Genomic DNA, 27942 nt, shown 5'->3' on the forward strand with positions numbered 1-27942 from the left:
TTAGCAGGAAGGAATGTCCGATAGATCACTGAACCATCAAGGGATGGCAGATCTGACTAACTTATTTTAGGAAGAATCTGTGCTTACTCTTGAGGTGATAGGAAAGATTCCTGGCCCTCTAAAAACGCTCCAAAAATACTCAAGTATAGCCAAAGGCAACATCATATAGAACGGGCCTAGCAGTCATTCTGTAACAACTGTTCAAGCTCTCCAAAGTTTTCCCATGGCCTATACATCAAAATGATTAAATATCCACAACTGCAATGAAGAGCTCTGCCACTTCATAAACACAGAATTTAATCCAGTCCCGATACGCCTAGATTTCAGGAAAAATTTCCAGAGTAACCAGTGGAAGCCTGGAACTTACTGCTATGTTTCACACTGTTTCCTTTACAATGGCTAAGCTACTGACCAACAGTCATTTGAAGGTGAAGGTAATCTAATGTTCTTTATCTCAAATTTGAGCGATTCTTTGTAAAATTTTGCCCAGCAGTTTATTGAACTTTCCTATCTAACAAAACAAGATGTCAGACAAATAAAAATCAGGCATATAACACACTGAAAAAATAGCAAGTTAATACAAACGTGTTAAATATATCCCTCTATATCTTAGCAGGCAACACTTTGGGAAGCGGGAAGTGTGCAGAATGGAATTACTACAGATTCATTACTCCAAATGAAAAGGCTACCATTTCCAAAAGGAGTGCTGAGGGAGATATTGACCATTCTGGGAAGAGCGACTGTCATAAACTATGGATGCAATCAATTTATGCTTTGGTAATTTGACAGGTTCAACAACCTAATTTAATTATTCCATTCAAGAAGAGGATAAATGGTAGAGTTAATGTAAACATTAAATCAGTATAATTCACACTTGTTATGGTGTTCCTCCTTACAGACACATTTTCACTGAAATTAAGCCTTTCTTTCCGTCACAACTGCTCAACTGAATTGCAGTCATGGACAGCAGTGATAGTGTAAGAAGGAACCAGTCAAGGAAGCCTGAATGGTGAGTAGAGGATTTAGAGTACTTGCTTATCAGTCATGAAGACCTAAATTTGAATCCTGATTACCTCACACTTAGGACCAAACCGAGTGACCCACATTCCCATGGATTCTTATGTTCTTACCATTACCATCAGAGAGGCCTGAAGTTGGCACTGGAACTGGTCCTTTTTCAGCAGCCAAGCAATGCTTGATTAAGGACTACCTCTCCATCCACTAAGACCTCCTGCTATTTATTTTTCATAAAAGTTGGACACTGAACATCTGTAGACTTGTATTCAGGTGTTTTTAGCACACAGAAAATTTGAAGATTACATCCACAGGTGATATAATTAAGCATAATTTAGTTATCTCATTTGCAACAAAACTGTTTTTTACCAGATAAAGATCCAACACTCAAAATATAGTGGAAATGACTGTTTAAATTATGTTATGGATCAGCAACACTATGACCAAAGAAGGTTTGCATAAACTCACAAGTCTTACCTCAGATGCTAAGTTACCCACCTAAGTTTTTGCAGGATTAGAGCAACTCATCCCTACTTAATAGCCACAGTTGCCAAATAGAGCCTCCCAGAATCCAAAGGGATATCCAAGATACCAAAGAAAAGGCACTTAAACGTTTTTCTTTTATTTTCTTCCCTCGATATCTTTGGTGATATTTACCCATTTGAATTAATTTTTATACAGGTGACTTAGTAATACCTGAACTACACATTCTCTGAGGAAGTTAGAGAGCTAAGAGATAAGCTAAGGACACAACATAAAAAGCACATGAGGCCATTTTCCTACTTTGAAATAAATGTTATCTTTGATATGCTATTTGATAATCATTAACAAATTATATGAAGGAACATAAAATAGTTGCTCGTGAAATTCTACCTGCTGACAATTATAAATGACAGAAAATAACTTAGGCAGCTTCATCGCAGGAGCATGGAATGGAAGCCTCAAGGAAAACTACATTTTTTCTTTAGCCACTCCTCCTGTTTGGATCTGTGCACCCATGTGCAGCACACAACAAATCACAGAACACTGTACTTCCTTGTGCAGGAAGATTTTGCCACAATCTAGAGCATGGAGTTTTCAAGAACTTTTTCTACAGAACAAAAGGGTTTTTTCCTTGCTTAAAGAAAGTTTTGGCCTACAACTACCAGATTACTACTAACACATGTATCTCAGTTTATTTGTTGCAGCCGAAAATGTGTTGTATTTAAAGTATTCATTACTCATTGCCACCCTGAACTGCAAACAGGGTCAATTCATTCTTATCTGTCTTCTACAGTTTTACTTTGGAGGAACTCAGTTTGCTTCACTGGTGTAATTAGAGACTGTACCAGAGTAAGCGAGTTCAAACTAAGGCCTACCGTCTCTTCCAAAAATGATTTAGCACTGCATTGAATTTACAGACCAGGGAATGGTCCATCTGCCAAGGTTACAAAGTCCCTCCAAGTCAGCCACCACTTCTATGGGTACAGAAGCTACTACAGAAAAGTACAGATTATACCTCTAACATTGGCTGATCTCCTAACAAAACAGGAAAGACTTGTCCCGATGCAAGGACAAGCATTGTTTATCTGGAAATACTCTCCTATGAGGCTTCCAGCAGATGACCTTGGCTTCTATTCTTTTGAAGGCTTCTTAAGAGCCCTAACCAGCAGAATCTGCTCAAAATATTTTTTGAATCAGCATCCGATGACCAAACTCAAAACAGCATGCCTCAGATCAGGGCCATGCCAGTAGTTTATTGGTACTGTCCTACAGAAAGCTTATAATTCCTTCTATCATGACATTCTCTTCCTAATAAGCATGAATGTGGGCTCTAAGACACTATAATGCTTCTGTAATGTGAGGGAGTCAGTCAACTCATTGCTTATAGGCATGGCTGAAAAATAAACTCTCCTTTCCCCTGCTACTATGCTTAATAAAGCATGATTTTTCACTTCAATCTAAAAAATACACTGAGGGCTTTCCTACCTCCATGTGAAATGACCTTTTTGTAAGGTTCAATGACTTTCATATCAATCCTTTGCTCTTGTTCTCCAATAACCACTGTTCTCCATAACCTGTTGTCTTCTCGCTCCTCCTCAGCAGTATATTCTGGAATTGATTCGGACTCCTCCTGGGAAGCTTCCTTAACAGCTGTCTGGTGTTCTAAAAAATAAAATTGCAAAGATTAAATCTTCATGCAAACTCTCTCTATATTTTCTGTTACACACATTTTAAGTACATCTCTGAAATCAAGTGGCTTTTTAGAGCACTATTCTGGATCTGCACTTACAAATAAGAGCAGAATTTGATCATGAAATAAGAAGTTTCTTTTAAACTTTTCATCATTATGAACATACTAATGACAGCAGCAAACATGACCATGAAGAATACGGCCCAAGGATTTTTGCATTTCGCAGGTAATCACACAAGACCCATCATGTTAGTAAAACTGACTGGCTACTGCATTGCAGCTCTTCAAAAATCTTTGGCTGCTAGCATGGCAGCTATACTAAAACTCAAAATATGGAGCTAAAAGTGAACCTAATGATCCATATTGTCTAGTGAGAAGTTACCTAAGAGCTACAGCTTTTCAGCTCCTCCAACTTCTCTTCTCCAATCTCTTCACATCTGGTTCCAGCATATGTGAAGAACATGCATGTTTATCTGTTCCAGCAATGGGGTATGCTTAAACATACCTCGGATAACTTAAACATAGCATTCACCTCCCTCTAGGCCTTCCAGTTGTGCTTAAATATCAGTTCCTTTCCAGATACAAAGTACAGAGCATTCAAGCAATTTGGCTGTTCACACCAGCATACATGCAGGAACAGATACAGGCAGTCCACAACCCCAGTGGCCACACTCAATAAACTGCATGGCTCTTAAGAGATTATGAAGGTTCATAGTACAGGCTCTCTGCTGGACACTCATAGCTTCGGAAAAGCTGTAAAGCCATTAACAAAGCCTACATTTTCATTGCACATTGATGAGACAGCAGTTACAACATGTTTTACTGCATTCCACTTTGTCAAACTTAATGGCTGGTTGCATAAAAAGTGACAAGAAGACTGATTCTGTCCACAGCCAGAATTACTTTATTTTCTTTTTTAGTTATTGAATACAACATACTGTTCTTTTTGTAAATTTTTTCCCCATTTTTTATATTATTACTCTTGCTGGAGCATCCTTGCCTTGTGGTTAAGTTCACATATTATTATTATATCTTGACTGTAAAGACCCTACACATTTTCTCTATTATATATACTTGAAGAAACCACTGAAATCAATTGTTCTTTCATAGCATTACTCAGGATCTGCAAGGATATAAATAAGAGCTGGATTTGATCATGTAACAGTAAATAAATGAGGTAACACGTGTGCATGGCATACATACATGTGCGTGGCATACATAAAAAGTGTATCAGATGTGTTAGTTAAAAATACCAAAGACAGCTGTAAGAAGAGTTGGGAATAAAGGAAACAAAAGATTTCAATTGGCAAAAGAAGTAAAGAACGCAGTGTTTGTAGAAGTACTCAAGTATTTCTACATATTGCTTTGTCCTGGGATTCCTCTGCTCTGATTAATGCTGCTTCTTGAACTACTTGCATGAATGAAGGTATATGAGCAATAAAACACACAAGTTTATCATACGAATTAAATTATTCATCTGTATGAAACTAGGAACAGATGTGTATATTGCACATGTATTATACAGATACACATAGCCTACACGTACATACACACATATATGCACTGATTATTAATTGGTAGAACTGATTTCAATGCCAAAAGTTACCAATATTTCCAATGAATTTCTCATGAATATCACGCTCCTTAGAACAAAAGCATGCTTTGAACTTTTTTTGTAAAAAAATATGTATCAGGTTGAGCACACACTTGCTTTTTGGTCCAGATACCAAGGTCAAAAACACCTTCAAGCAACAGCCATGCCTGAACACGGAAAAACATTCGATTCTCTCTGGCAGAATCTCAGAAAATGCCTGCAAGTCTGATAAAACAGTAGCAAACAGAAAAGAGGAACGGGGGAGAGAAAATGGGAGAGGAAACAAGCAGTTCTGCAACAGTAGGACTAATGAGGTCTGATTTTCATTGCCGTCTGTCTTGTGGTTGTATTCTCTGTTCCCAGTAAGAGGTAACTTCTGATGGAAAGTCCCTCTCTCCCAGGTGAATCCTCTGGTTTGTAACAAGAGCTGAACTCATCACTAACTTTCTTCTTTTCCTAATGCCTATCTGCAGGAAACTTACAAAAATGTACTTATATTTCAGCTCCTACCTCATCGTCAAATTTGACAGAAAAAGCATTCGCTTTTGAAATAGAACATATTCAATGAGGTTGGCAATGACCTTATAAAATACATTTTTAAAAAATGAACCTAAATATCATGGGAAAAAAACCTGAAAACTGCATTCAAGCAACTGAACTATGCAAATTTTGACAAGTTCTCAGAGACTCGCTCTTCCTTTAAGGATATATGGTCCTCATAGGACTCTATTACACAGCTCAAACGCTTTCGGAACAGATACAAGGATTTGATACAGGGGATTATCAGAACAGCCTAGGAAAACTGTCTAGTCAGCCGGTTACTTTGAGGGTTGAAAGAGTATGGTTGAGGGAGAGAACAACAGCAGGCAGAATAGCTTTAGTGAAAAGCTTCTGGGTTAGGTGACTTAGACTAACTTTTATTTGGGGGGATGCTGCTCAAGTTTGTTGGTGAAACTGCAAATAATGTTCTAGAATAAGACCCTGAAAAGACTTACGATGTTGGCACCAGCCAAACGAATTATTTTTGAAGCTGACAAAGGGCAGAAATGATATTAGATCACCTTCTCCTAAGAAGTGGCTGTGCTGTACTGCTTGGAGTGTTGACATTGCAGAAAAGGATGCACTAGTGTGAAACTCACAGGGGAAACGGACATCTGCAGATAAAATAATTAGCACTTTTTACATTCCAAATAACATTGGTTTGAAGGGGAGGGGAGACTTCACCTATAGGTACATATGGTTTTCAGTACATGCAGTTTTTCTTGCCATCTAATGTAATAATCAGGAAAAGCTCACTCCAGACACATGAGCTGGTTGTGAAAGATGATGTTTCAATTTCAGGTATTAGTATATGCCATGGTGACAAAATAATAACCATGAACGTGATGACTGAGCAATCCCCAAGTTAGCCAGAGCACTAGTTTAAGACAAGTACTTAAGTATTTCCACTCTCACCCATTTTCTTGCACATTGGTGATGAAGAATCAGCACAACTGCACTCTTTTAAATTTAGGTTTCGGTATTTTTTGATTTACAGAGCCATCAGTTTTTTAGTGATGAGGTGGACTCTTGAGTCATGGCAAGAATCTTGCTTTTCGCAGTTGCTTTTTACAGTTCAAATGGACCTTCTGCAGTCTGAGGATCACGAGCTAAAAATCACTGTTCTGTACAGTCTCGGCAGCAATGTATTTACTTCACCAGGTGTGGTACAACACTCCAGAAACACTGACCTGTGCGAGACTATGGGAGTGCTTGCGTACTGGCAACAGCAGAGTGATAGAAGTATGGAGATAACACCAGCTGACTTACCATGCACATAAGCCATTTTGCACTTGAACTTGTGACTACACTTGTCCTTGTGACTATCAGATCCACAAAATATATAGCCTACTTATTTTATTGCTAACCTACTCTGATAAAGTATGATTTTTTTCCTTTTCTATTTTTGTTGCTGGTTCACCTAAGTAGAGGACTCTTTGCCAACTAAATATGCTTCAAGACCAATCTAAGACACAACTGTAAAAATATCACAGAAAACACAGGCACCTTGAATTCTTATTCTTTTAGGAATCTGGGGAAACTGGTCCAATTTTAGCAACCAAATGAAGCATCACATTTAGAAAGCAACAAAAAAAGATGGGGGGAAATGCTTGCCATAAATGCAATTGTCACCAAAATCACTAGAGCTGAATTTATTTACTTCAGGGCTTAGAGGCAAAAACCTGTTCCACTGCAGAGATCTTTGCTCTCACGCAACAGTCACAACATTCTAAAATTGCAAGCACACACTAACGTGTGTGTCTGTGTGTGTGTGTGCTGGTTTTAACCTTTGCTACAAAATATTCCAACCGTCTGGTAACTCATCATCATGCTCTGCATCTGCCCATAAGGAACTCTGCCTTCTAATGAGAAGTGACATTAAAGATGCTTATGCATGACTGGGTACACAGTAATGTCTCTTTAGCAATATCACTTAAGCTGATGCAATTGTTCTTGTATGCTCAAAAGATCATACATTTTTCAATTTATAATGACCTCACTAGCAATAGAGAATTCCATTAGCAATGGAGAATTTGAAAGCAAGGGAAAATTCAGTTTAAAAGCATCCATTTTTATGTTTCTCCCTGTCGTAGACTGTAAAATGGTCACACTCATTTTTCCCACAAATAGCTTATAATCTTTATGTATTTACAGTAGTAAATACAGTCCTTCAGTTGCTAGCAAGGAAGGAGTATTATTACCTTATTACATTCATCATGAGGTTAAATTAGTCAAATAAAACAGTGCAAGACACTTATACATAACACGAGAAAAAATCATTGCCTCAAGGTTAAGATGTCAAGGGAGAGTAATGCATCTGTGGCTCTTCCTAAGCAAGACAAGTTACATACTTCAAGGTTTATCTGTACCAAACAATTAGCTCTGCTAAAAAGGGATATTTAATTTGGTGGAACGCTGCATTATTTTGTTCCATGATCTGAGCTAGCCATATCATACCACACAGGAGTACCTTCCACATCTCAGCTTTCCAACCGTACACGGGAATGAGAAAAGACTTCTCACACGGAGCTGTGTCCACTTTGTGTATTTACTGCAAGCTCTTTGGTGCAACTTTTGTCCAGGGTGGCTGGGTGCAAAACTCAGCTGGAGCATTTAGTCATCATTATGAAAAATGAATAGTATACAAATCGCACCTGAACTTCAGAATATTACTAATAAGTATAAAACGACTACATTCTGGTAAACTTCAAAGCAAAATCTAGAGAAATAATGACAAGAATAAGACTTTGGGATAAGATTTTCCAGTTCTGCCAATAGATTTTGTACAGCGTTATATCCTGAAGTTCTACTGTTGTAACTGTCACCTACAGCTGGTCGTCAAAGGTGCACTTAGCTCTGGTGTTCTTCAGGCCAGACAGCAGTCCTTTTCTCTTTCCTAAAAGACTCTTTTCAGACAAGTCCTAAGATTTCTACTGGACAGAGACTCTGCAGTTTCAATCTCTCACAGTAGCTCTTCTTAATTTGTCTGATCAGAAGATCAGCTACACCATTTCTTTCTGCAGTCTGCATAAGTGGAAATATATTACTTTACAAGGGGGAAGAAAGATGTAAAACAGCAGAAAATAAAAACATCTGGAAACCCCACATTAACTCTAAAATGTATTAACCATACTTACAGTTTGACAAATGTGAGCCTGATCACATGAACAGCAGAGGATGAAACAGAGACGCTTCTTTGTGGTGTCTATACTACACGCACAGATGAGAACATTACCTTGTCCAGTGTATTCAAAAGAATCGGCTTCATCGGGAGTGTCAAGGTCATCGACGTTGATGTCAATTTCATCCGGCGTATCCAAATTATCATCGGAAAGCACGGACCCTTCACTCTGGTCCAAAGAGAGATTGATATTTGGAGCTGTGAGCTTTATTCTTCTGGGATGGGAGCCATTGAGATCAAGAGAATTGGGAGGTTCTGGAAAAAAAGAGGAAGAAAAAACAAACTTTCTCTCCCTTGCATACCAGTCATCCCCCAAATACTTAGGAATCAACTTCAAGTATACCGCAACAGAGCAATTTCAGTAACAGCAAGCTATTTAAGGCCAACTGATATAACACACTGATATCACACATTAATGTTTAAAAAAATAAAAGAAACATCCACAGAAACAGCAGATGTAGCTGAGGGCTCTTACATTATGTAGCATCCAGATTACATATTTTTATAATTCTCAGCCAAAAAACAAGCTTCAGATGTGCTTCTGAACCAGAATGCTCGAGTGTTTAAAGAAATCATTTGAACTTCGAAGTGGCATTTTGCTCAATGTGGGAGAAATTCATATGAGTGAAATGTTCCTGCTAAGTATCTGTTTTGTTATGCACTCGCTGCTATTCCAGCGGTGTTGATTTACAAGCAGAGTCCTATGCTTTTAGTCTTAACTATATGGTACAATATTCAATACAGTAACAACAATAAAAACACCTTTGAGTCTCATAATTGGTCTTAACCAAAAGTAATCTTCGATAAGACAAAAGTTAGGTTTGGCTTTGCCACTTGCCATTGCGTTGTGTGCCACATTTTAAGCTGTCCTGTTTGAATTAATATATTCTAATGCTAGTTGAGTTCACTCAGACTGTACTCAAATATAAGATAAACAAGACTACTTAAACATCACAAGAACTAAACAGAAGGATGAAAACAATTCACAAGAGAAAATAGATGGCACACTACAATTATCACTTGTCAAGTGAAGAACAGAATTAATTAAATAAAGCAAATTTAACACTTTTTCTTTTTAACACTGGTTCCTTAGCAGCACAGAAACATCTACTCACTGCATAATTAAATGCCAAGGGAAGCAGATATAATTAAGATAATGAATAAGAGCTTCTCTTACCAGGTCTCATTTCTGTAGAACTGGGGCTTAATACACCCTCAGCAAAGGGGATGTCCATTCCCACATTCTCCAGTAACAATCTGAGAGGTAAAATATAATGCAATATCTTAGAGGTATATAAGTTGACCAGGCTGTCAAGGTAACTCATGTGATCTCTTATGAAACTCAATTTTTCCTCAACATACCCAGTTTAAAAGTCTGGCCACAGATTAACATAAGTGAGAACTGAACACAGCTGTTGTAATTCTGTTATGTAGTTCTTACCCACTTATCTACCCACATGCCTGTAGGGACTTTGGAGACCACAGGTCTCCAGCACAGGTCCACACAGTCATTTTCCTTTGGATCAAGACTAAGCACTGACTAACAACAGGCTGGCAAACAGCAGTTTTCCATTCTACCCACATTAAGTTGAGCTTTTGGAACAGGCAAATAGGGCACAAGGTTGCAGGACGTTTCAGTTCTACGCAAGCTGCACACTGCAGTAAGAGTTCTGTAATAATATTTTAATTGTTGTATATACAGTTACCGCTTAGCAAAAATCAGATCATGAGGTTTTTTCATTCTTTTGACATCACTGGTACTTTAGAGCAATTCTGACCCAAATCAGTCATTTTGCAATACTGAAGAAGTTGATGTCCTGCATTGAGAAAGTGCAGGAAATATAGAAATGAGAATCAAAACTACATTAAAGATTTTTCAAACGCTACAACATTGTAAAATATCTTACCTGGATTACATTTTGGGGAATATACTAAGAAATTATACTAAACATACCTACATATGACAAGTTAAAGATATTAAGAGATGAAAAAGATTACAAAGGTGTTTGAATATTTAAAGTAATTAACTTAATTATTTTAAATTGTAAAAAGGAATTGACTCAAACTCTTTTCATGCTTATTTTCTATTCAAATATTTTACAAAAAGCTTGCTGGGAAGAAGGTTCAACGGTATAAAGGAAACAACACTTTACAGGATGTGGCTGACATTCAAAACTACCTGTACTAAAAGTGCATGACTCCCAAAAAGCTTTCCTTTGTTTTATCCAAACAATTACAGCATTTTTCCTACATTTCCATTCCAAACTCCTTATGTTTTAAAATACAGTCAGACAGTTGAAGAATAGACAGTTTGTACATTTCCGTAGCAGAGCTGTGATGAGAGTAACGGAGGTACTTTCCTCTGCCACAGCATCAACTAATTCAGCTGAATGGGTGGCCAGTCTGAATTGGTTTGGCTTGGCTCTCACACATCTTCCTATCCTCATTTTCCCCCTGAGGACTACCCTAACTATTTTACTGTGTGCAGACAAGAAATCTATGGCCAATCATCGCATCAGAGTACAAGCAGATTTTCTGGAATTTCTTGTTAACTGCAGATTTATATGTAAAGGTATACATACATCTCTAAAGTGAGCAGAAAGCTTCTCTGTGTCAGAAGCTGCAAAAAAAACTTTACCTCTGTCAAGCCACGTACCATCAAATTCCCAATATAGATAGGCAAACCAGTTTCCCTCGTGAGGCCACAGATACTACGGACACTACAAGGCTAGGTTCAGACATATTTGGGCTACACAAAACTCATGGCCAGGTCTCATCTCAATAAAAATGAACATATGGCGATCTTGCTAATTTTACTGGATTTATCTGTAGGCACTGCAGAATACATCTTTCACAAATACACAGATTAACTGCTTAATGATTTCTACAAAACACACCACGTCTGGAATACATTCAATTACTGTCAAATAAGGCTTGCAATATTCTTTCTTTTTGGACACACGCTAAAGAAATTTGATCAAAGCATGTTGCTCATGAATAAAATGAATGGCACAAATTGCCTGTAATTTACCACTTCCTTTTGTTCTACTCTTTAGCATCATCTGTGTTCAGAAGCTGTACAGAAAACTGATACACAGAATATCATCACAATTTACTTAGAAAATGTAAACAAATCATTACAGTCTTCGACTCTTTCTGGTGTCTGTCCAATTCATGGTAAAATATATGCAATCAAGTCTAATTTATCTTTCCAAACTTAGCAGAGACAAAGCTGAAATCTAATGATAAGCGCTGGTACTAGTGACAGCCAGATAAGTTAAGGCCTTAAGAAAGAAAATATAAGAAATCATTGTGGTGGAAACAGTGCAGGGAGAGGACGAATATTTCAAATGTGTTTTAAATCCAGATTAAGATTTTACCTTGGGCTTTATTAACCTTTCAAAATGTAAAAACCTACATCTGAAACTGAAAATTTCTCTGATTACAGCAGTTTAGGAATACTGAGATGATGATTTATGGGTGCTCAAGGGCGTGAATATTTTGGCCAGATGGAAGGGGCTATTGATACTAACACACACAGCATTAATTTATAAAATCTCTTAAATTCTCATCACACCAAAGGACAATTCCATACTGAACAAGCTTCAAAAATCACTGCAGAAACTAACTCAAAAGGAAATGATCTTTTCACACAGTGCATGAAGAGTGAGCTATAAAAAGAGGGTGAACCCTAAATTTAAAAAATTCTTGGTTTTGGAAATCTCAATAATAAGGAATATTTGTAAAAATGCCTATTACTTAAAATAGCTTACTGTATTAAAAAGAGACAGTATTTTCTGCAGTCCTGTAAAAATGTTTGGGTAGAACACAGATCATCGTCTCCTCTGCATCATAAGGGCATGACTGGGTTTTACATATGCTGTCTTTACAGAAACAGTGACAGCATCATCTATAAAAGCAAACTGGCACAAGTAATTCATTCAGAATTTTATAAGAATTGCCTAGAATTTTAGTAATGCCTGGGACAGAATTATCCCAAATCATGACATTTCCAGAATTGCCTCAAGACTGCTTTTCTCCCTGTGGCATCCTTATCTTAAAAAAAAAAAAAAAAAAAAAAGTGCATGAACTCTCAGCTGACATTGCTGCTTTCTCTAGAACATCTTCCACTTTCATGAGATAAATTTCCAGTGTTTTTCTGGTTTCAGTGGGAGTAGCACAGTTGCGTGAAAACCAGATATTTCGTATTAGATGTATGTTCCCAAGAATGGTGTACTCTGGGGTTCCAAACGATAAACGTGTTTCGTGTGCTTTGATTTGAACCTCTGCTGAAATACAGCTGCTGCTAGAGGCAAAATACTCAAAGAAAACCCCTCGCTCAGAGATCGTAAGCAAACAACATCAGCATTTGTCTGAGAATCGCTAACTGTTTGGATGGTTCAGTGTTTTTAATGTCAGTAATCCGTATCATTCGTGTTGGGGTATTTGATTTGGGAAGGAAGAGGCTGTGGTCCTGAAAGATCTGGGTTCTCATTTACTATAAAGTAAACTGTTAATAGGATTTTAAGGGGAGAAGTTAGGGAAAACAGCTCTTGGTTAGTAATATTTTTCTAGAGTCCTTGTGCAGAGCCCAAACAGATTAAAGATTAAAGAAATATATATCCTGCTATGTTCAGTGGAAGTTCATTGTTTCTAAAACCTATGATTAATACTTGTTCAGTCATAAATTAATAGGCAATGCAGACATCTTTCAAACACAGTGTTTTGAAATAGCAGGTTTAGTCCATGGAAGGTATGGCTTATATTCCCTTGTACCTCAACATATGTTGTCCCTTATGTTGCTCCTCAGACTCCTCACCAGTGTAAAAATGAGTGAGATATGGACGAAGTTTATTTCCTACAGCCACAGCTCCCCATTTTGTGGGGGATTTTGTGAGCGTGTTAATGCTGAGCTGCTCACCACCCAGCAGAGAAACTTCTGGCTGGGCATTAGCTGGGAGAGCGCCAGGTTGCAACAGATGTCCGCAGGGACTCTAGTAATGAAGGATGGACTCCAGAAACTTAACTTAAGCAACTACCTCCTCCTCTTTCTTTACCCACAGACGACTTCACATACTCCCAAAATTGTGGCTTACAGAATTCATTGCCTTCCATACAGGTGCAATCAATGTCGTGCATGATATGGCCAAAAGTACTAGAAAAAGAGAACATTTCTTCTATTGAATGCTCCTTTTTGAAGGAGTAAATTAAGCTACCTTAGAAAGCATCATTCTAATCAGGTATGATTTGCTGGATTGATTTAAAAAAAAAAAGATCTTTCACTTGAAACAGAGGTCAAAGTAAAATAGGCTTTTTGTGTTGTAAATGACTTCTTTTATGGGGTACACAGACCAGCCATTCAAAGATCAGCTGCACCGAGAATCAGGTTACTGCATATTTGCTTTGATAAGTCAGGTCTAAATACTTGTTCAGAAGTAGCTAAAAAACCCCTATTTCTCAAAGGTGCTTCAGAGCCAGATACCAAATGCCTATGAAAGGAGGAGAGACAGAGCTGAGGCTGAAAGGCTGCTTGCCCTTTCTTGATGCATACATTCTTACAGCTCAATGCACTCATAACCTTTATATACTTTCCAGTGCTCTCTCAAGCCAGTAGCTCTCAGAATAAACATGATCCTTCTTGACTTTTCTAGATATAGCTGTATTCTGCTATTTTGGAAAGAGCAACTCTGAATACGTGCAGCAGTATGTCATAATCCCTACGGGCTGCACTGCCTCACCCTTGTGTCATATGTGGTATATCACCGCTTTCCGCGTTACACTCTTTATTCCAAAACATCAAGCAAATCATCTCTCCCGTGTGTCACTCTGAATGAGCACCTACCTACAGCTTGCTACCGAGGATGACTCACCTCTCTAAAGTGAATCCCTCTTCTCCAGACTAGCATTAACTCACTTGTTGGCTGGACTTGAAATTTTACACGCTTCCCAGGCTTCTGCACGCATCAATACAAAAATTTAATCTAAAGTGGAGCCTACAGCTCCAAACCACATCGCCTAGAAGAGTAAGTTATGTTTCTTCCATGCCTTTCCCTCCATACCCAGCAATACTGTTATACTTAATTTTTCACAAGACAATAAAGGCTTTTATAAAGTTTTCAATGCATGATTAACAGAAAGAATGACAAGCATGAAATCACCTTAACTCATATTAACCTGTGCTTTTTTGGAAACTAAATAGGAGAAGAGGAGATGAAGTAAAGCAAACAGTCATTCAAAAACCAAACATCTGCCTTTTTTAATATTCCTCAGATTTCACAGATTACTGAGGTACACCCTGGCCTCAAATGAAGTAAAAGGCTTGCTTATGGCCCATTCTCTCACTGGCTTGCAGTGAGAAATCGAGCTATTTTGAGGAAGAATGAGCAAACTGTGAAATTTGAGATAGAAAACTTAAGGGAACTTAAGTTCTTCCCTGAGTCACTTCTACAGAACACACAAAACCACTTTGCACAAAGTACTTTTCTTCTGACTCCCATCCTCACCCTGCTTTCAGATGTAACACAAGTGCATAGCCCAGAAAAGGAGAAATGACAACTTGAGGCACTGGGCATGACTGTACAGTGTTTTCCTTGCAAGGTATTAAAAAACCCTTGGCTTTTATCCAGTATCGCCCGTCAACGAGGTCTCAGCATGGCCCCACTGAAAGCACCCTTAAGAGTAAAGTAAAGCGGCTTTTTGCTACCACCCATCTTCATAGCTACTCCAACATTGACCTCACCTCAGATAAAAGAACGGCAAAATCTCTCCTGTTATCGCTATTAAACACCTGCCACATGATTTTATTTTTAGAATAGAAACTATTTGGCTGTTTTGCATGTATCTCCAAACAAAAAGTCTTTTCCTTTCTTCCACATTTTACACGTTTGTGCTGCCAAACTTGTGGCTTGTATTTGTAGTTCCTTTTCTGTTCAAAAAAATCTGAAGATTAGAAGATTATCAGGGCCTTGCAACGATAGTGTTTAAAAATAACAGTAAATATCTACTTCCTGAAATTATTACTCCTTCTTGAAGTGCTCAGTTACAGAATTCAAACAACAACAGAAAAGATATAAAAAATAATCACTGTCCTGTATCTTAAATAGAGGATGATTCTTCTGCTAACAGATACAACTTTATAAACCGCATTATAAGTTGGACATGTTATTTCAGAGACCGATTATGCTCGTGGACTAATAACAAATCTTAATTTTGTCTGCATGTCTTTGCATTTTGATGCTTATTACCCATGTAGGATGGACAGAAATGACCTGCAAGCAAAGTCAGAGAAATGTTGGACATATTTCAGTATCAGCTGTGGTAACAGCCACAAGAAGGTGATCTAGGAAATAAAGCCTATATTGCCTCTATAAAGTTAAAAAGGAAAATTTGATAAAATATGGCTGCAGTCTGAGGAAAATTTGAAGAAAATCACAGCAGGAAAAAAAGAAAGAAGTCATGAACATTAGCCCCGTATAACTGAACATAACCCTCAAAACAACTTCCTCAAACTAGTTCTTTGCTGCAAAACTTCCAGGTAATAAATGGAGAAATTTCTACAGCTGCCTTTTCAGTGATAAAGGAGACTGCAGCATGAATTTTTCTAGGTTCAGCAAAACTAACGATCCCTAAACTACAGTGGAGTATGCAACAAATCAGTGACATGCACCGTGCAAGATTTAGTCAGAATCAGTCAGACATTATGGAAATGAACATACTGGAAGAGATTCACTCCAGGATATCGGAGATTAGAAGAAAGTCATTTACTTTTAATCACAGCTGTGTAAAAGTAATCATGTTGCATACAGGTGACTTGTAAAAATTGATTAATTTTATAACCTCCTGAGAGTTGCATTTAGCAACCATATGGTAGTATACTAAATTAACTGTGTGCCTACTGCTATTTACTTGGTAGCTCTTAATCACAAATTAGTTTAGAAAAGGTCTATAATCTGATGGCTAGAATTTATGTGTAGCATGAGACCTTTATTCCCGTCTCTGGGTACAAAACAAAAATCAAAAAATTATCTATCTGTGGTGCTTCGTTTGAGCCAAGTGCTTTATTAATCAAGCATCTGTGCAAATGTTAATCATTTTTTTACTGCTGCACAGTAGATAAACACATGCTAATGTTCCCATTTTACAGAAGAACAAGTCAGTTACTTTCTCTACAGCCACAGAGCAAGCCCTTGTTACAAATCAGTAAAACTCGTAACTTCCTAGTTTCTTACATTTCCCAGATACCAAGCTTCTTTTGCAGAATATACTGAAGTTGGTTGGTATTTTCTGAATGTCCATTTTTTACTCCATTTTCAGCATTAAGTTTGGATTAGAAAGCTATGCATGTCTGTATGAGGTAGTATCTTTTCTGCAGGAAAATTCTGTGTTCTAGCTAGAAGATTTAAATTATTTGCTTCTCAAAATGTTAACTGAAACGTTAAAATTCTCCATTTGGACCATTTTTTTACTATTCTGCAACCAGCTTAAGTTTTTAGGATCTGCTCAGCTACCTGTTTTGTTCCTCTTCTTTTCTCTGCATCATGAGCCCCATTTTTTTCAGGCAGCCGCTCAGAGCAGTAGGCTCCCCTGCCTGCCTGTGGCAATTGAAGACTGTTAAAAAACAGGAGCTGCTGTTCTTTAGCACATGCTAGTGCTCTCCCTGCTGCTAAGCAGCCATGGGCTGTCTGTTCTGACTCCTTGCCAGCTCCCTCCCGGCATCACAGTACAAGAGAAGCCGGAAAAGCCAAGAAGGGATGCAGGGAGCCGTGGAGGGACAAATCTAAGTAAATAGGTTGAGTGATAATGCGATTCACTAGGCTATTTCATCAACCTTATGAACATGCTTATGGATCAGAAAGGCTTATGGAAGGAATCCAGGGCTTCAGGCTTCTTCATTTATCTGTGACTTCCAGCCACACGAAATAGAAAGGCATCTCAATACAAAATGAGAGAAATAGGATTTCAGGCCCAAATCTAGATGTCTTGTTGGAAGGGAGTCTTAGGAACACAGGACAGGCTGAAGCTGCCTCCAGCAGATCCCAGAGCCCCCAGAAGCTCCTTCCTAGAGGTCTGTCATCTCTGTGTCATGATATGCTACTGTTCTCCATCTGGATCTTATGGTTTAGACTGGAAAGACAGTGCAACCCAGTGAAGAGCCATTCAATAACTTATCTTGTCCTTTATGCATCCCCAAGCTTTATTTACTGTGCACTGTTCAAACACTGCTCTGAATACAGGAGGATCAGTCCTTTCCAGGGCCTTTGAGGGGTGCTAATCACCTGAGTATTGGACATTTGCAAACATTAATTAACTTAGCTCAACAACAGCTCTGTGAGGTGAGGGTACGGAATTATTCACTGTTACAAAAGCAGAGAAGTTTGAAAGTGTCCATTCATTGTGAATGCCCAATATAAGAAGTCTAATGACCTTGTTTTTTTAAGAATACTAGCATTTTACAGCATCCTCTGTATGCCTCTACAGCTCCTCAAGACTAGGTACCACCAAAAAAATCAGGATAGTCAGACCTCAGGGGCTTCACTTTGGCATCCAGAAAATTAAGAACAAATCAGATGGGGGTCAGAGGAGAAAGAGAAGTCAGTACAGCAGCTGCTGACTCCTTGTACAGCTGACTGGTGGTAGTGACCTGCCCCGCACCACATACGAACTCTGTGAGGTGGACAGGAATAGAAAATAGTTCTTTAGGACGGTGTTATCTGACTGTACCCACAAAATAACACTATTGCCAACTATGCCTCTGACTGTGCAGAGCCTGCTAGGCATTTCCTGACTTCACCACTTTAATAGTATTCTCTTAACACAGAATTTAGTGTGCAAAAGCATGTGAACTAGATAAATATAGAGACTAACATATTTTAAGGTGGAAACAACATGCCACTTGACATCTATTGCTCTGCTTCAGCGTTGCAGTCGCATACCACCATATGGTCTTCTCCTCCGAGCAGGGGCTCTCCTCTGTTATGTGCCTACCTCGCTGCTGCCTAGTCTTGACTGCGCCAGTGGGAAATTGCTGGAATTAACAACACAAAGTTGGGGAACTTGCGTGATGGGTGCTCCCAGGTTGATGCTGAAAGATCACAGGCTTTGGCAAGGACCTATGCACGTTCAGAGCAGCAATAGCTTTTAGGAGACTTATCTGAGCTGATCTGAACTCTCCTTGATGCTCTTTCCACACATTGTGAATATTCTACAAGTAACATGTAGATGATCTGTTATTCAGTGACTGCTGAACGAACTATACAAGTACACTGTACTCACAGCAAAGAAAGAGGAGTTGACTAACAGTTAATGTGATGTAAAAGATGCCTAAGTACAACCTGAAAATACGTTTTGTTTGAACACTGTATTTTACAAAATTATCAAAATGCCAGGTCTAGCCCCAGGAGCTGCTTCCCAACATCCACCTTCATTGGAGAATTAATCTCGGAGAAAATACAATTTTAGTTTTCCTCAGTTTAAAAATAGTTTTCCTTCCAGCTCACACACTTCATGGTGACCATTTTCTTGTCACGCCGTGCTGCCAAGACCTTTCATCTGAATACCTGCAGTTTGAGATGACGCACCTGGCAGATGAACAGCACTTGAAAAACTGATGTCTCCCCTATAGCCTATGCAGCCATCTGCCACTTACAGGAAATACATTAATTCTTTGAGAGTAGTTTATGGGATGGGACTTGCAGTATCAGAAGCAGAAAATCTTTAGGAAGTTGTACATTTTATGCCCTCCCTCCCCAAGATTTTCAGTGGGGTTGTGAGAACTCCTCTCTATCTATTATTACAGTCTATAACTTACCAAACACATTTGCTCCCCAATGAAGACTTGCAAAAATGCCTCTGACAGTTTTTTAGAACATAGCCCATTAGTTCTGCAACTGATCTAACTTCTAACTTTAGTGACTATTTCCTGTTTTCTACTTCTCTTTTTGTAATATTGTCAACTTTTTGCATTACTTACTGGATTTGTTTCTATGTGTGTAAGAACACAGATACGTGCAACAATGGTGATACTTAACCGACATATTCTACTAGCTGGAATCAAATATATTAACAAAGCATCCTGCTGCTGGTGAATCCTGTTTTGCTCACATGATAAAAGATGTGTAGGGACAATTTTCAGAGCTAAAGACTCATTTAACATCATCAGATACATAGCATTTTTATACATCTGCTCCTTAAATCACCAGGGTTTTCTTCAATCACTCCTTTGCTTTTGATTTCACCCTTCGCACAATTTATAATATGCTGATAGCCACAAAAAGATATATAGCAAAATTTTTTACACTATATGACTTCTATCTTTTCCTGTCCAAATAAACTTAACTCTGCTCCTATTTATTACTTCATCCCTTAGCCTTCTATTTTGCACTCAGCTGACTGTTCATTTTTCAATTGTATCAATACCCTAAATCTTGAGAAGGTCTGCTTCCTTCTCTTTTTCTCTCGCTCGTGTCATTGTCTCCCAAATTTCCATCTTAAGCTTGCATAATTTTGATTTCACAGCTCATATTCAAATATTATTATAATTTAGACTCAAATCTGATCTAAATTTCCACCTTAAGCTTGCATAATTTTGATTTCACAGCTTATATTCAGATATTATTATAATTTAGATTCAAAGTAGCAAAGCTATAAACCATTAACAGCTACCTTTCCCCTATCTTGGCCACGAATGAGCTAAAGAAAAGCTACTAAAAAGAAGGTATGTTAAAATTCAGTTTGTCTTAAAGTTGTAGTTGTCTGAGACATAACAGATAACAGGGGAATGCGAGTAACAGTGCCGGATGTTGGAAGGGCATCTCAGTCGGGCAGACTGAAATGGAAACATCCCAGTGAGTGTAAATTAGGAACTGAGGAGGAGAGGCATCCATATTAGGTAACCTGCAACTCAGGAGAACGAAGGGAAAGTCCAACCAGGACCCAGAGGAGGCACCTAATCAAGGCCCATGAGTGCTAATACCAGCCCCAGTCAAGGCAGCTTAGAGCCTGCTTGCTCTGGCAGAAGCAGTGTGTCCAGAGCCAGAGAAACGGTTGGACCCTGCAGTGGGCAGGTCTAAAAAGGCACGTGCAAAGGGATTCAGGAGGAGCAGAAAGCCACCAGCTCTCTCCAGAAGTAAAACCGTCACTACGTTGGAAGGGCCACAGGAGCAGCGGGAAGATACAAACCAGCTAACACGTGGGAGGGACAGGAATCTCAGACATACAAATATACTGTGAAAGAGCCAGAGTGATACGAAATGCCAGACTGAAAAAGTAATGTACAGGAACGAGGTTAGAAAGCAGGGCTCTTCCTTCACCTACAAGGCATTCCTCATACACTGTAGCTTGGGAAACGCAGGTGGAAGGTCAGCTATAAGCTCTCCTGCTCTACACAGTCTGGCAAAGCTTTACTCTGCCAGGTTGCTGTCCATAAAGAGCAGCTGTGTAAGTTTGCTGCTGGTATTTTCTGCTAATGAGAGTCATCTTGTTGTTGTAGGACAGAGTCAGCTTTCATCTGGTAGCCTGAAACAAGGAAGTTTGATCTTCTGCTGTCTGTTTTTCACACCCTGGGACACTACAGTGATATAAATAACTTACCAATATTCCCTGAAGCTGTCAAAATTATTTCTTCATAAGTCTGAGAGCTGCATTTTTTTGTTTGAATAAAAATATTGTGGCTTGAGGAATGCCTTCTTTTTGCCTCTTGCTACAGATATATTACAAGCTGTAACTGCTCCCCTATTACTGCTGAATGTTATGGGCATGCTATAATATCATGATAAACTGAGTGTAGCAGGTTCTAAGTTTTACGAGTAGTAAACATCTACGAACACTACAGTTACCTCTAATGATACAAAACTTTGCATAATTTTGACCGTGCTTACCCAGGGCCAAATAACTGCCAGACTAATCAAAGGCAGGAATCAAAGGTTGCTTTGACTTCAGTACTCCCACGCCCCGTAAGAGAGATCAGCGATGAGCATGGGTGAGAGTAGGTGGGAGGAAGACAGCAGCCCTGAGAAAACGTGCTTTGGCAGGGTAAGGTTCGGATCCCCCCCGCTTATGGCTGCCTTAATGCCTCCTGACACTGCTGCGGGAGCTGCGTGCATCCTCCCCTTTCCTCAGCATAGCTCTGCTTCCCAGGAGCATCAATACAGGTAAGCCCAGAAACGACATCCTCCCCCCCGTTCAGTTAGAATGATTCTGGCTAACTACACCTACCGACCCAGCACGCGTCTCCTCTCAGTGTTACTCTGACTAGCTCATATTTAGACATCCTATAAATTTCCAGTTCCTTCTGCACCTCGCTATCGTTTGTTTGCTCACCACACTTACAACCAAGAAATATTTTCACTCCTTCCTCACTGACAAAAATTCAGACGACCGAATGGAGCCAAACCAACCTCCTGTAAGTAGAGCCACACAAAAGCAGTGCCTGTACAAAACGACTTTTGCAGTAATTTTTCACCCCTCTTACCACTAAGATCATTGCTGCACCCTTGATCACATAACCTTCAGAGATCACAGTTTACTTTCATCACAACAATGTACGAGAGCACTGCAAAATATTCAACAATCCTACGCTTCAGCTGATAGCAAAAAACTGCAAACAAGACCACTGGCAAGTACTCTGCTATGACGGTTATCACAGACAACTGCTAGGTCATTAATTAAGCAGCCTCAAAACCAAGTTATCCAGGGACAATGCCCAAGCGTTCTGCTTTTCCCACTGTATCCTCCGAGCGAGGCAAACAGGCTGAGAATAATCAAAAGCGGTAGGTGACCGCACAGCGAAGTTTTGTTTCCTAATTACGCGTACCGTGCCTGCGTCCAGACAAAAGAAATCCCATCGAACTGAGGCAAGCTCCTCTCCTGAAGAGCTGCGCCGGAATTACAATACAGCTGCCTGATTTCCAGTAATGAGGTCCTGGGCGCTGCGCATCCTGCTGACAAACATCCCCCCTTTTTTTCTCCTCCCTGAAGTAACTGCAACAATAGAGCCGTAATCGGAAAAACCTCCTGCGCGAGAGCCTCTCGCGCAGAGAGACACTTACCTTCGACAGACTTAACGAGGCCTTTCTAGCGGGGAAATAACAAAGATGATTTGTCGCTGCACTTCAGCATCCCTCTTTCACTGGCAGTTTACTAGGAATAAAGATCCTCCACCATTTTCTCATCACGTGACTGGTGGTACTGCTAAATAAGGGCGATCACCTGCCTTCAGATAGTCTGCTGTACGAACCGGCAGCCACAGGCTTTGGCTAAACGAACGCTCAGGAGCAGAGCAGCGCTTTACCCATGAAAATTATTATTATTATTTTTTATGTTCCCTGAGGAGCTTTGTCACCGCATCACGAAACTTTTATCCAGCAAGTCAGCTGGCAGTAGGGAAAAGCTCCCCGCTGTTTTGTTTCAGAGCCTGAGGAAAGCCTGCCATGAGAGATTGCCTGACAAAAGTTCGGATGGATTCAACCCGTCTCAGCCCTCGTTGTTGTTTGCATCTGATGGTTATAGAACACATGCATATTCAAGCACGATTTACATAATTTGCTCAGTGTGCAATTCAGCTACGGAAAAGTGTATGCAAATTTTTTTTTAAAAAAAAAAACCCAACTCCCAAAGCAGGGTGAATACCAGAAACACACAACAGCATGGAGCGCCAGGCAGTGAGGCTTGTGGCCTATGCTCTCGGCTGCAGCTCTTTTTTGGGGGGGGGGGCCTCAGAGGAAGGACATTTCTTCCCAAGCAAAGCAGTCTCCTTTTATAGAGCCTTATTAGGGCAGGAGTCCTAGAAACTTTAGGTTTCTTACCAAAGGGAAAACAGGTTTTGATCCTCTTCCCTCACAACCCTGTGGAGGTAGACCAGCAGATGCAACAGGCCCCAGGACAGCCTCACCTTTGGCTACCTTGTGTCCCTTCACACCATGACACTCCTCCTCCAAGGTGAATTATAGGCGAACCGGAGATGTTTTCACATCAAAGCCTGAAGCCATAAGCATTCAAAAGCAAATAAAAGCCCACCTGTATTTTTATTTGGCAGTACAGCTCCATGCACACCTACAGCATAGTGTGAATAAAAATTCAGTGGTTCCCACTTCGCTCTTCATAGGATTAGCCATCCTACTGGGCAAGTTCTCCGTCTACGGCACAACTGCTGAGAAATCTGCCCTCAACTCCTCTTTTCAAGAAACACAGACCAACCCCAAGCATTTAAAGAACTGCAAAAATCGCCACACAAAGGAAAATATACTTTCTCAAGAGGAGACTGCTGCAGAAACATGATCCCTGATGCTGCTGTCACTTAACTGTAGAGAAATTTCCTAATGATGGGGATATTTTTAGTGCTTTCTCAGCTGAGCAATCTTTAATTCATTTGAAATCTTAAGCCCAGGCACTCAGAAGTATTACCCAGGAAATAGAGCTATAAAGCATTTATGTGCAATAGAAATCTCCAGTAGCACGATCGTGATAAAGCTGTGGTATTGGTAACGTGGTAAAAGCTCCGGCCCTGATGCTACTTGCTCAGATCCAACACAGAAAGTCTTTGAGAGTTTATGATTCTCTGCTGGGATGAAATTACGGGGTTCACTGTCAAAAAGTCAGGTGTGTCAACAGCATTAACTTTGAAAGCTCATTAATGCTTTAGGCTGAAATCTTATGTCATGGACCACACTGATTGGAATACATTACACAGTGGATTCACCAGAAAAACACGGCATATGGATTACAGGGGAGCTTTCTATGTGACGGCTAAACTGTACTGACCTAGTCCAGCTCTTTTTAAGAAAGTGGATCTATTAGCCCAGTCTCACAAATTAAGTAAAATCTCAGAATCACAAGTGAGCAAAGTTAAGTAGGTTTTTTTCCTTTTAAATTGCTTCTTAATCAATAAATTGTTGTCCTGGTCTTGTTAAAACGTTTTTATGAAGTGCTTGGTATCTGGTATGATGTAAATATTATTGCTGTTTTTATAAAAACAGGATTACCACCATATTGGCTGCTGCCATTGTTTAACAGCTGGCTCTGCAATGGAAAACTGGGTTTTTAGGTTTAATTAATTTTTAGCCTCCAGATGGTGATGGGAAATATGGTATCACCCCAAAATTGATAACAAAAAAGACGGTTGTCATGACTTCATAAGCCAAACCAAATGTAGGGAAAGAAATGGTGTTATACAAACCCATGCATGACAGTATATATTATTACTTCTGTCCATTTAAAAAGTCAGGAGTGGAATTCACTGCTATTAAAACAGGTTACTGCAAAAAAATCTCAAAAAAGAAAGTGTTTTAATAAATTTACATCTATGGTGTAGAAAAGTCCCTTGCTCTGACTCCATCCCTCAGATTCTTTCATTTTCACAGAAGCAACATCTTTGCAAAGGATGCTATATAACATATAGCATCTAATATATAACATATATTGCTATAATTATTACAATAGTATGATATATAGTAATGTAAAATATATTAATTTTATAATTTCCCATCCTAAATGCCAATGCATGTTGAAATCTCAGGTTTTGAGCCAGCAATCTTAAAGAATTTTTGTTCATGCCAATCAAAACATCTTTTATAGTTCTAGTTTCCTTTTACTTTTGTTACAAGGAATTAACTTTCATTTCTGATGAAAAAATAAATTGAAAAGGCACAGCACAGTTTTCAATTTATAATTTCACTGCCGAGGGTTTGTGTATACTAGATCATTATCGCTCCTCTCCTACACAGCTTCCTACAAACAATCCTCTCAGTTGTTGCTCCTTTCCGTATACGTTTGTTTTTAACCTTTAAAGCACATTCTTCATGTTCAACGAATTGTCATGCTTTGTGCTGCCAAGTGGGACACCCACTTCAAGTCTGTAATCTTGTGGTTAGCAGGAGCTAGAAGTTCTTTTTTGTCAGTATTTCAGTTCAGCATTGAACACTGATACTGGATTTGAATCATTAATAGCTTTGAGATGATATGATGTGTACTTGGCCCAATCACAGAGATCATTTTCAAAGACGGAACTGTCCCAAAACCTTAATTATTCATGAAATAGTCACAGATTTTTCTTTCTTCATATCTGATTATTCGTTGCTAAACACAGGAAATGTGATGAAAACAGGCTTCTATTCAAAATTTACTGGACTGCTTATGGTACTGGGCAATTTTAATAGTCATCTGCAGCACAGCAGCGGTCACAGAGAGACACTTTGGACACAGCAGGTGGGAAAATGCCTCTTCCAGAGAATCACTGCACAAGTGAGCAGAAAAAAACTGTGATTCCTGCTTTTTTTTTTTTTAAGAATATGCTATCAGAAGGAGAAATGAAGCTTGCCTCTGCAGATACTCTAGTGAATTAAGCAAATCTTAGTAGTTGTTCAAAGGCAGTTCTTTGTAATCAGTTTTACAGCCAGTTTTTCAAGCTCTCTCCCAAATCTTCCAACCACCAGTGCCCCTGTCTCTGCTGCTCTCTCTCCTCCCAGTTCCTCAAGTCAATACATCATTTCACAGTATTTCCCTCAGATCTTTTTAACGCTTCCTACTGCCACTGCTTCAGGAAGAACCCAGCAATGATAATCCATCCCTACAGCAAAGATAAGGGCAAGAACGACCTGCCATACCCGAAGCACAAACACACTGAGAGAAGTGTGCTGATACGTAAGAGCTCACATGATCATCAGCGGTTTTTCCCTCTGGCTCTCAGCCACTGCATCACCATCTCGCTTCACGTGGTTATGTAAAATGGCTTAGCGTCTGTCACGAAGAAAACTACCTTCAGTCTTCCGAAATTTTACTGTTGGCACAGCTCCAGCAGCAGCAGAAAAATATGTTATCCTGCATGTTCCACACTTGTATAATGCTCCATGCTGTCTTCCTTTTTAAAATTTAGTGACTCGTGGCTGTCCACACATGAAAAGCCATATAGGAAGCTGTTTTCTTTCTGGAAAGACTGATATGTGCTATCAGCTCTTTCTGTATTTTTCATAATGCCAAATAAACCCCTGGGGTTTGTTATTTCCAGTGTTCGTATACTATGGACATAGGTTTATATCTTTTCTTCAGTATTTTAATGCCAGCAAGCATCTTCATATTTTTCTCCTCTCCCTGCTGCTGCTTTTACTTGCAGCAGAGAAACAGAGCAGGAGACAGGAACTTTGCAGCCCATCACAGACTCTCAAAAACCATTTGAATCCCCTGGAGAGCTGTATGTTTGAAGTGTGTTTATCTAACATTGGGATAAAGGGCATAGTGACCAGCAGACAGCAAGATTTTAATCCACTTCTTCATTCTCATTCCTGTTTACACTTACTGTTTCGAAACTGTAATTCCTTCTTCTACAAAACAGCCAAATTTCATAGCCAAAATGACAGATACTTTCTGGATGAGGGCAGAAAATAATGCAAATTGCATCCTTTACTGATCCTTATTCCACTACTGAAAGGACCCACTTCAGCACAGCATGTAAGCACGAACTCCAATTTTTATTAAACAGGGGCATGTGAGTAAATTGCATCCTGAAGACTGGCTTCACAAAGGGGCTTAGGAGGCATTTCATGAGTAAATGCCTCCATGAGATTTGGACTCCTAGTCCAACTTTCGCTGTAGTTGGGAAGTCCCAACCATCTCTCTGAGTACAAATAATAAGCTTATCTTGTTCTCTAGCGATATTGTGTTCATGCCATACATAAATATATGAAGGTGAAGAACATGGCTAAATTGAGGAACCTAATTTCTATATCCTCCCAGGGGGGCTTATGCACCACTCACTTCCCAACCAGAAGGCTACAAGAAAAGCACTACCCATGCTCCATTGACTTGGGGGAAGCAGAGGCTGCATTAGAGAAAGACTCCGATTCAGTAGCCAATTCTAAGAGTGCTTTTACAGAGATGGCTGTCACAGGTTCTGGTCCCAGAATGGCTAATTTGCATTAAGCAACTATGTCATAAAACAAAAACATGAGCAGGGAATGTAATCCATGCTGAGGGAACAGCTATCTAACCAGACCTTCAGACTAAGGGTGCTTAAGTTACTCATACCAAGTAGGCTTAAGTATAGGCTAGGAAATAAGCCACTTGCTCCTGGCTAAGTAGCACTCAGTGGAGCACCCAAGGAACTTTGCTGAGTCAAAATTGTGGCCTTTCAGAAGAAGTTAAGCAGAAGGAAACATCTAAGAGAGCTAAGTACCAGGCCTTTATACTTTGGTTCAGTTCTACCTAAAATGTAATCAGAAGATGGAAATCTGCGGACTTACAACCTTGCGACTAGCACCGTCACGCAGTTCAGGACCTCTCTTGCAATAGGAACAAGACAAAAAAATCTTAGTTTCTTCTCTCACATGGTGACTCTAGTGTTTCTGTGCTAACCTCCCATAGGGCTGATATAGTTCTGTTGCATCACATTGTTTTAGACTTTGTTGGCCAAAAAGGAAAGTTAATTTCAGACTTACAAGCTGCCCCTTGAAG

The 27942-nt window shown here is 39.4% G+C and overlaps 1 protein-coding gene across 5 annotated transcripts in view; it reads right to left on the reverse strand.

Annotated features, from left to right (window-relative positions):
- LOC112983243 (prune homolog 2 with BCH domain) overlaps positions 1–27942 on the reverse strand; it is a 139630-nt gene that overhangs the window by 18949 nt on the left and 92739 nt on the right. For all 5 annotated transcript variants that reach the window (XM_064501911.1, XM_064501917.1, XM_064501913.1 and 2 more), the window contains exons 10-12: positions 9680–9759; positions 8557–8757; positions 2983–3159 (exon numbers count right to left, since the gene is read on the reverse strand). In XM_064501911.1, coding sequence (XP_064357981.1) covers positions 2983–3159; positions 8557–8757; positions 9680–9759 — 458 coding nt within the window. The remainder of the gene's footprint in view (positions 1–2982; positions 3160–8556; positions 8758–9679; positions 9760–27942) is intronic.

This window comes from Dromaius novaehollandiae, chromosome Z (assembly GCF_036370855.1).
Source record: "Dromaius novaehollandiae isolate bDroNov1 chromosome Z, bDroNov1.hap1, whole genome shotgun sequence".
NCBI lineage: Eukaryota > Metazoa > Chordata > Aves > Casuariiformes > Dromaiidae > Dromaius > Dromaius novaehollandiae.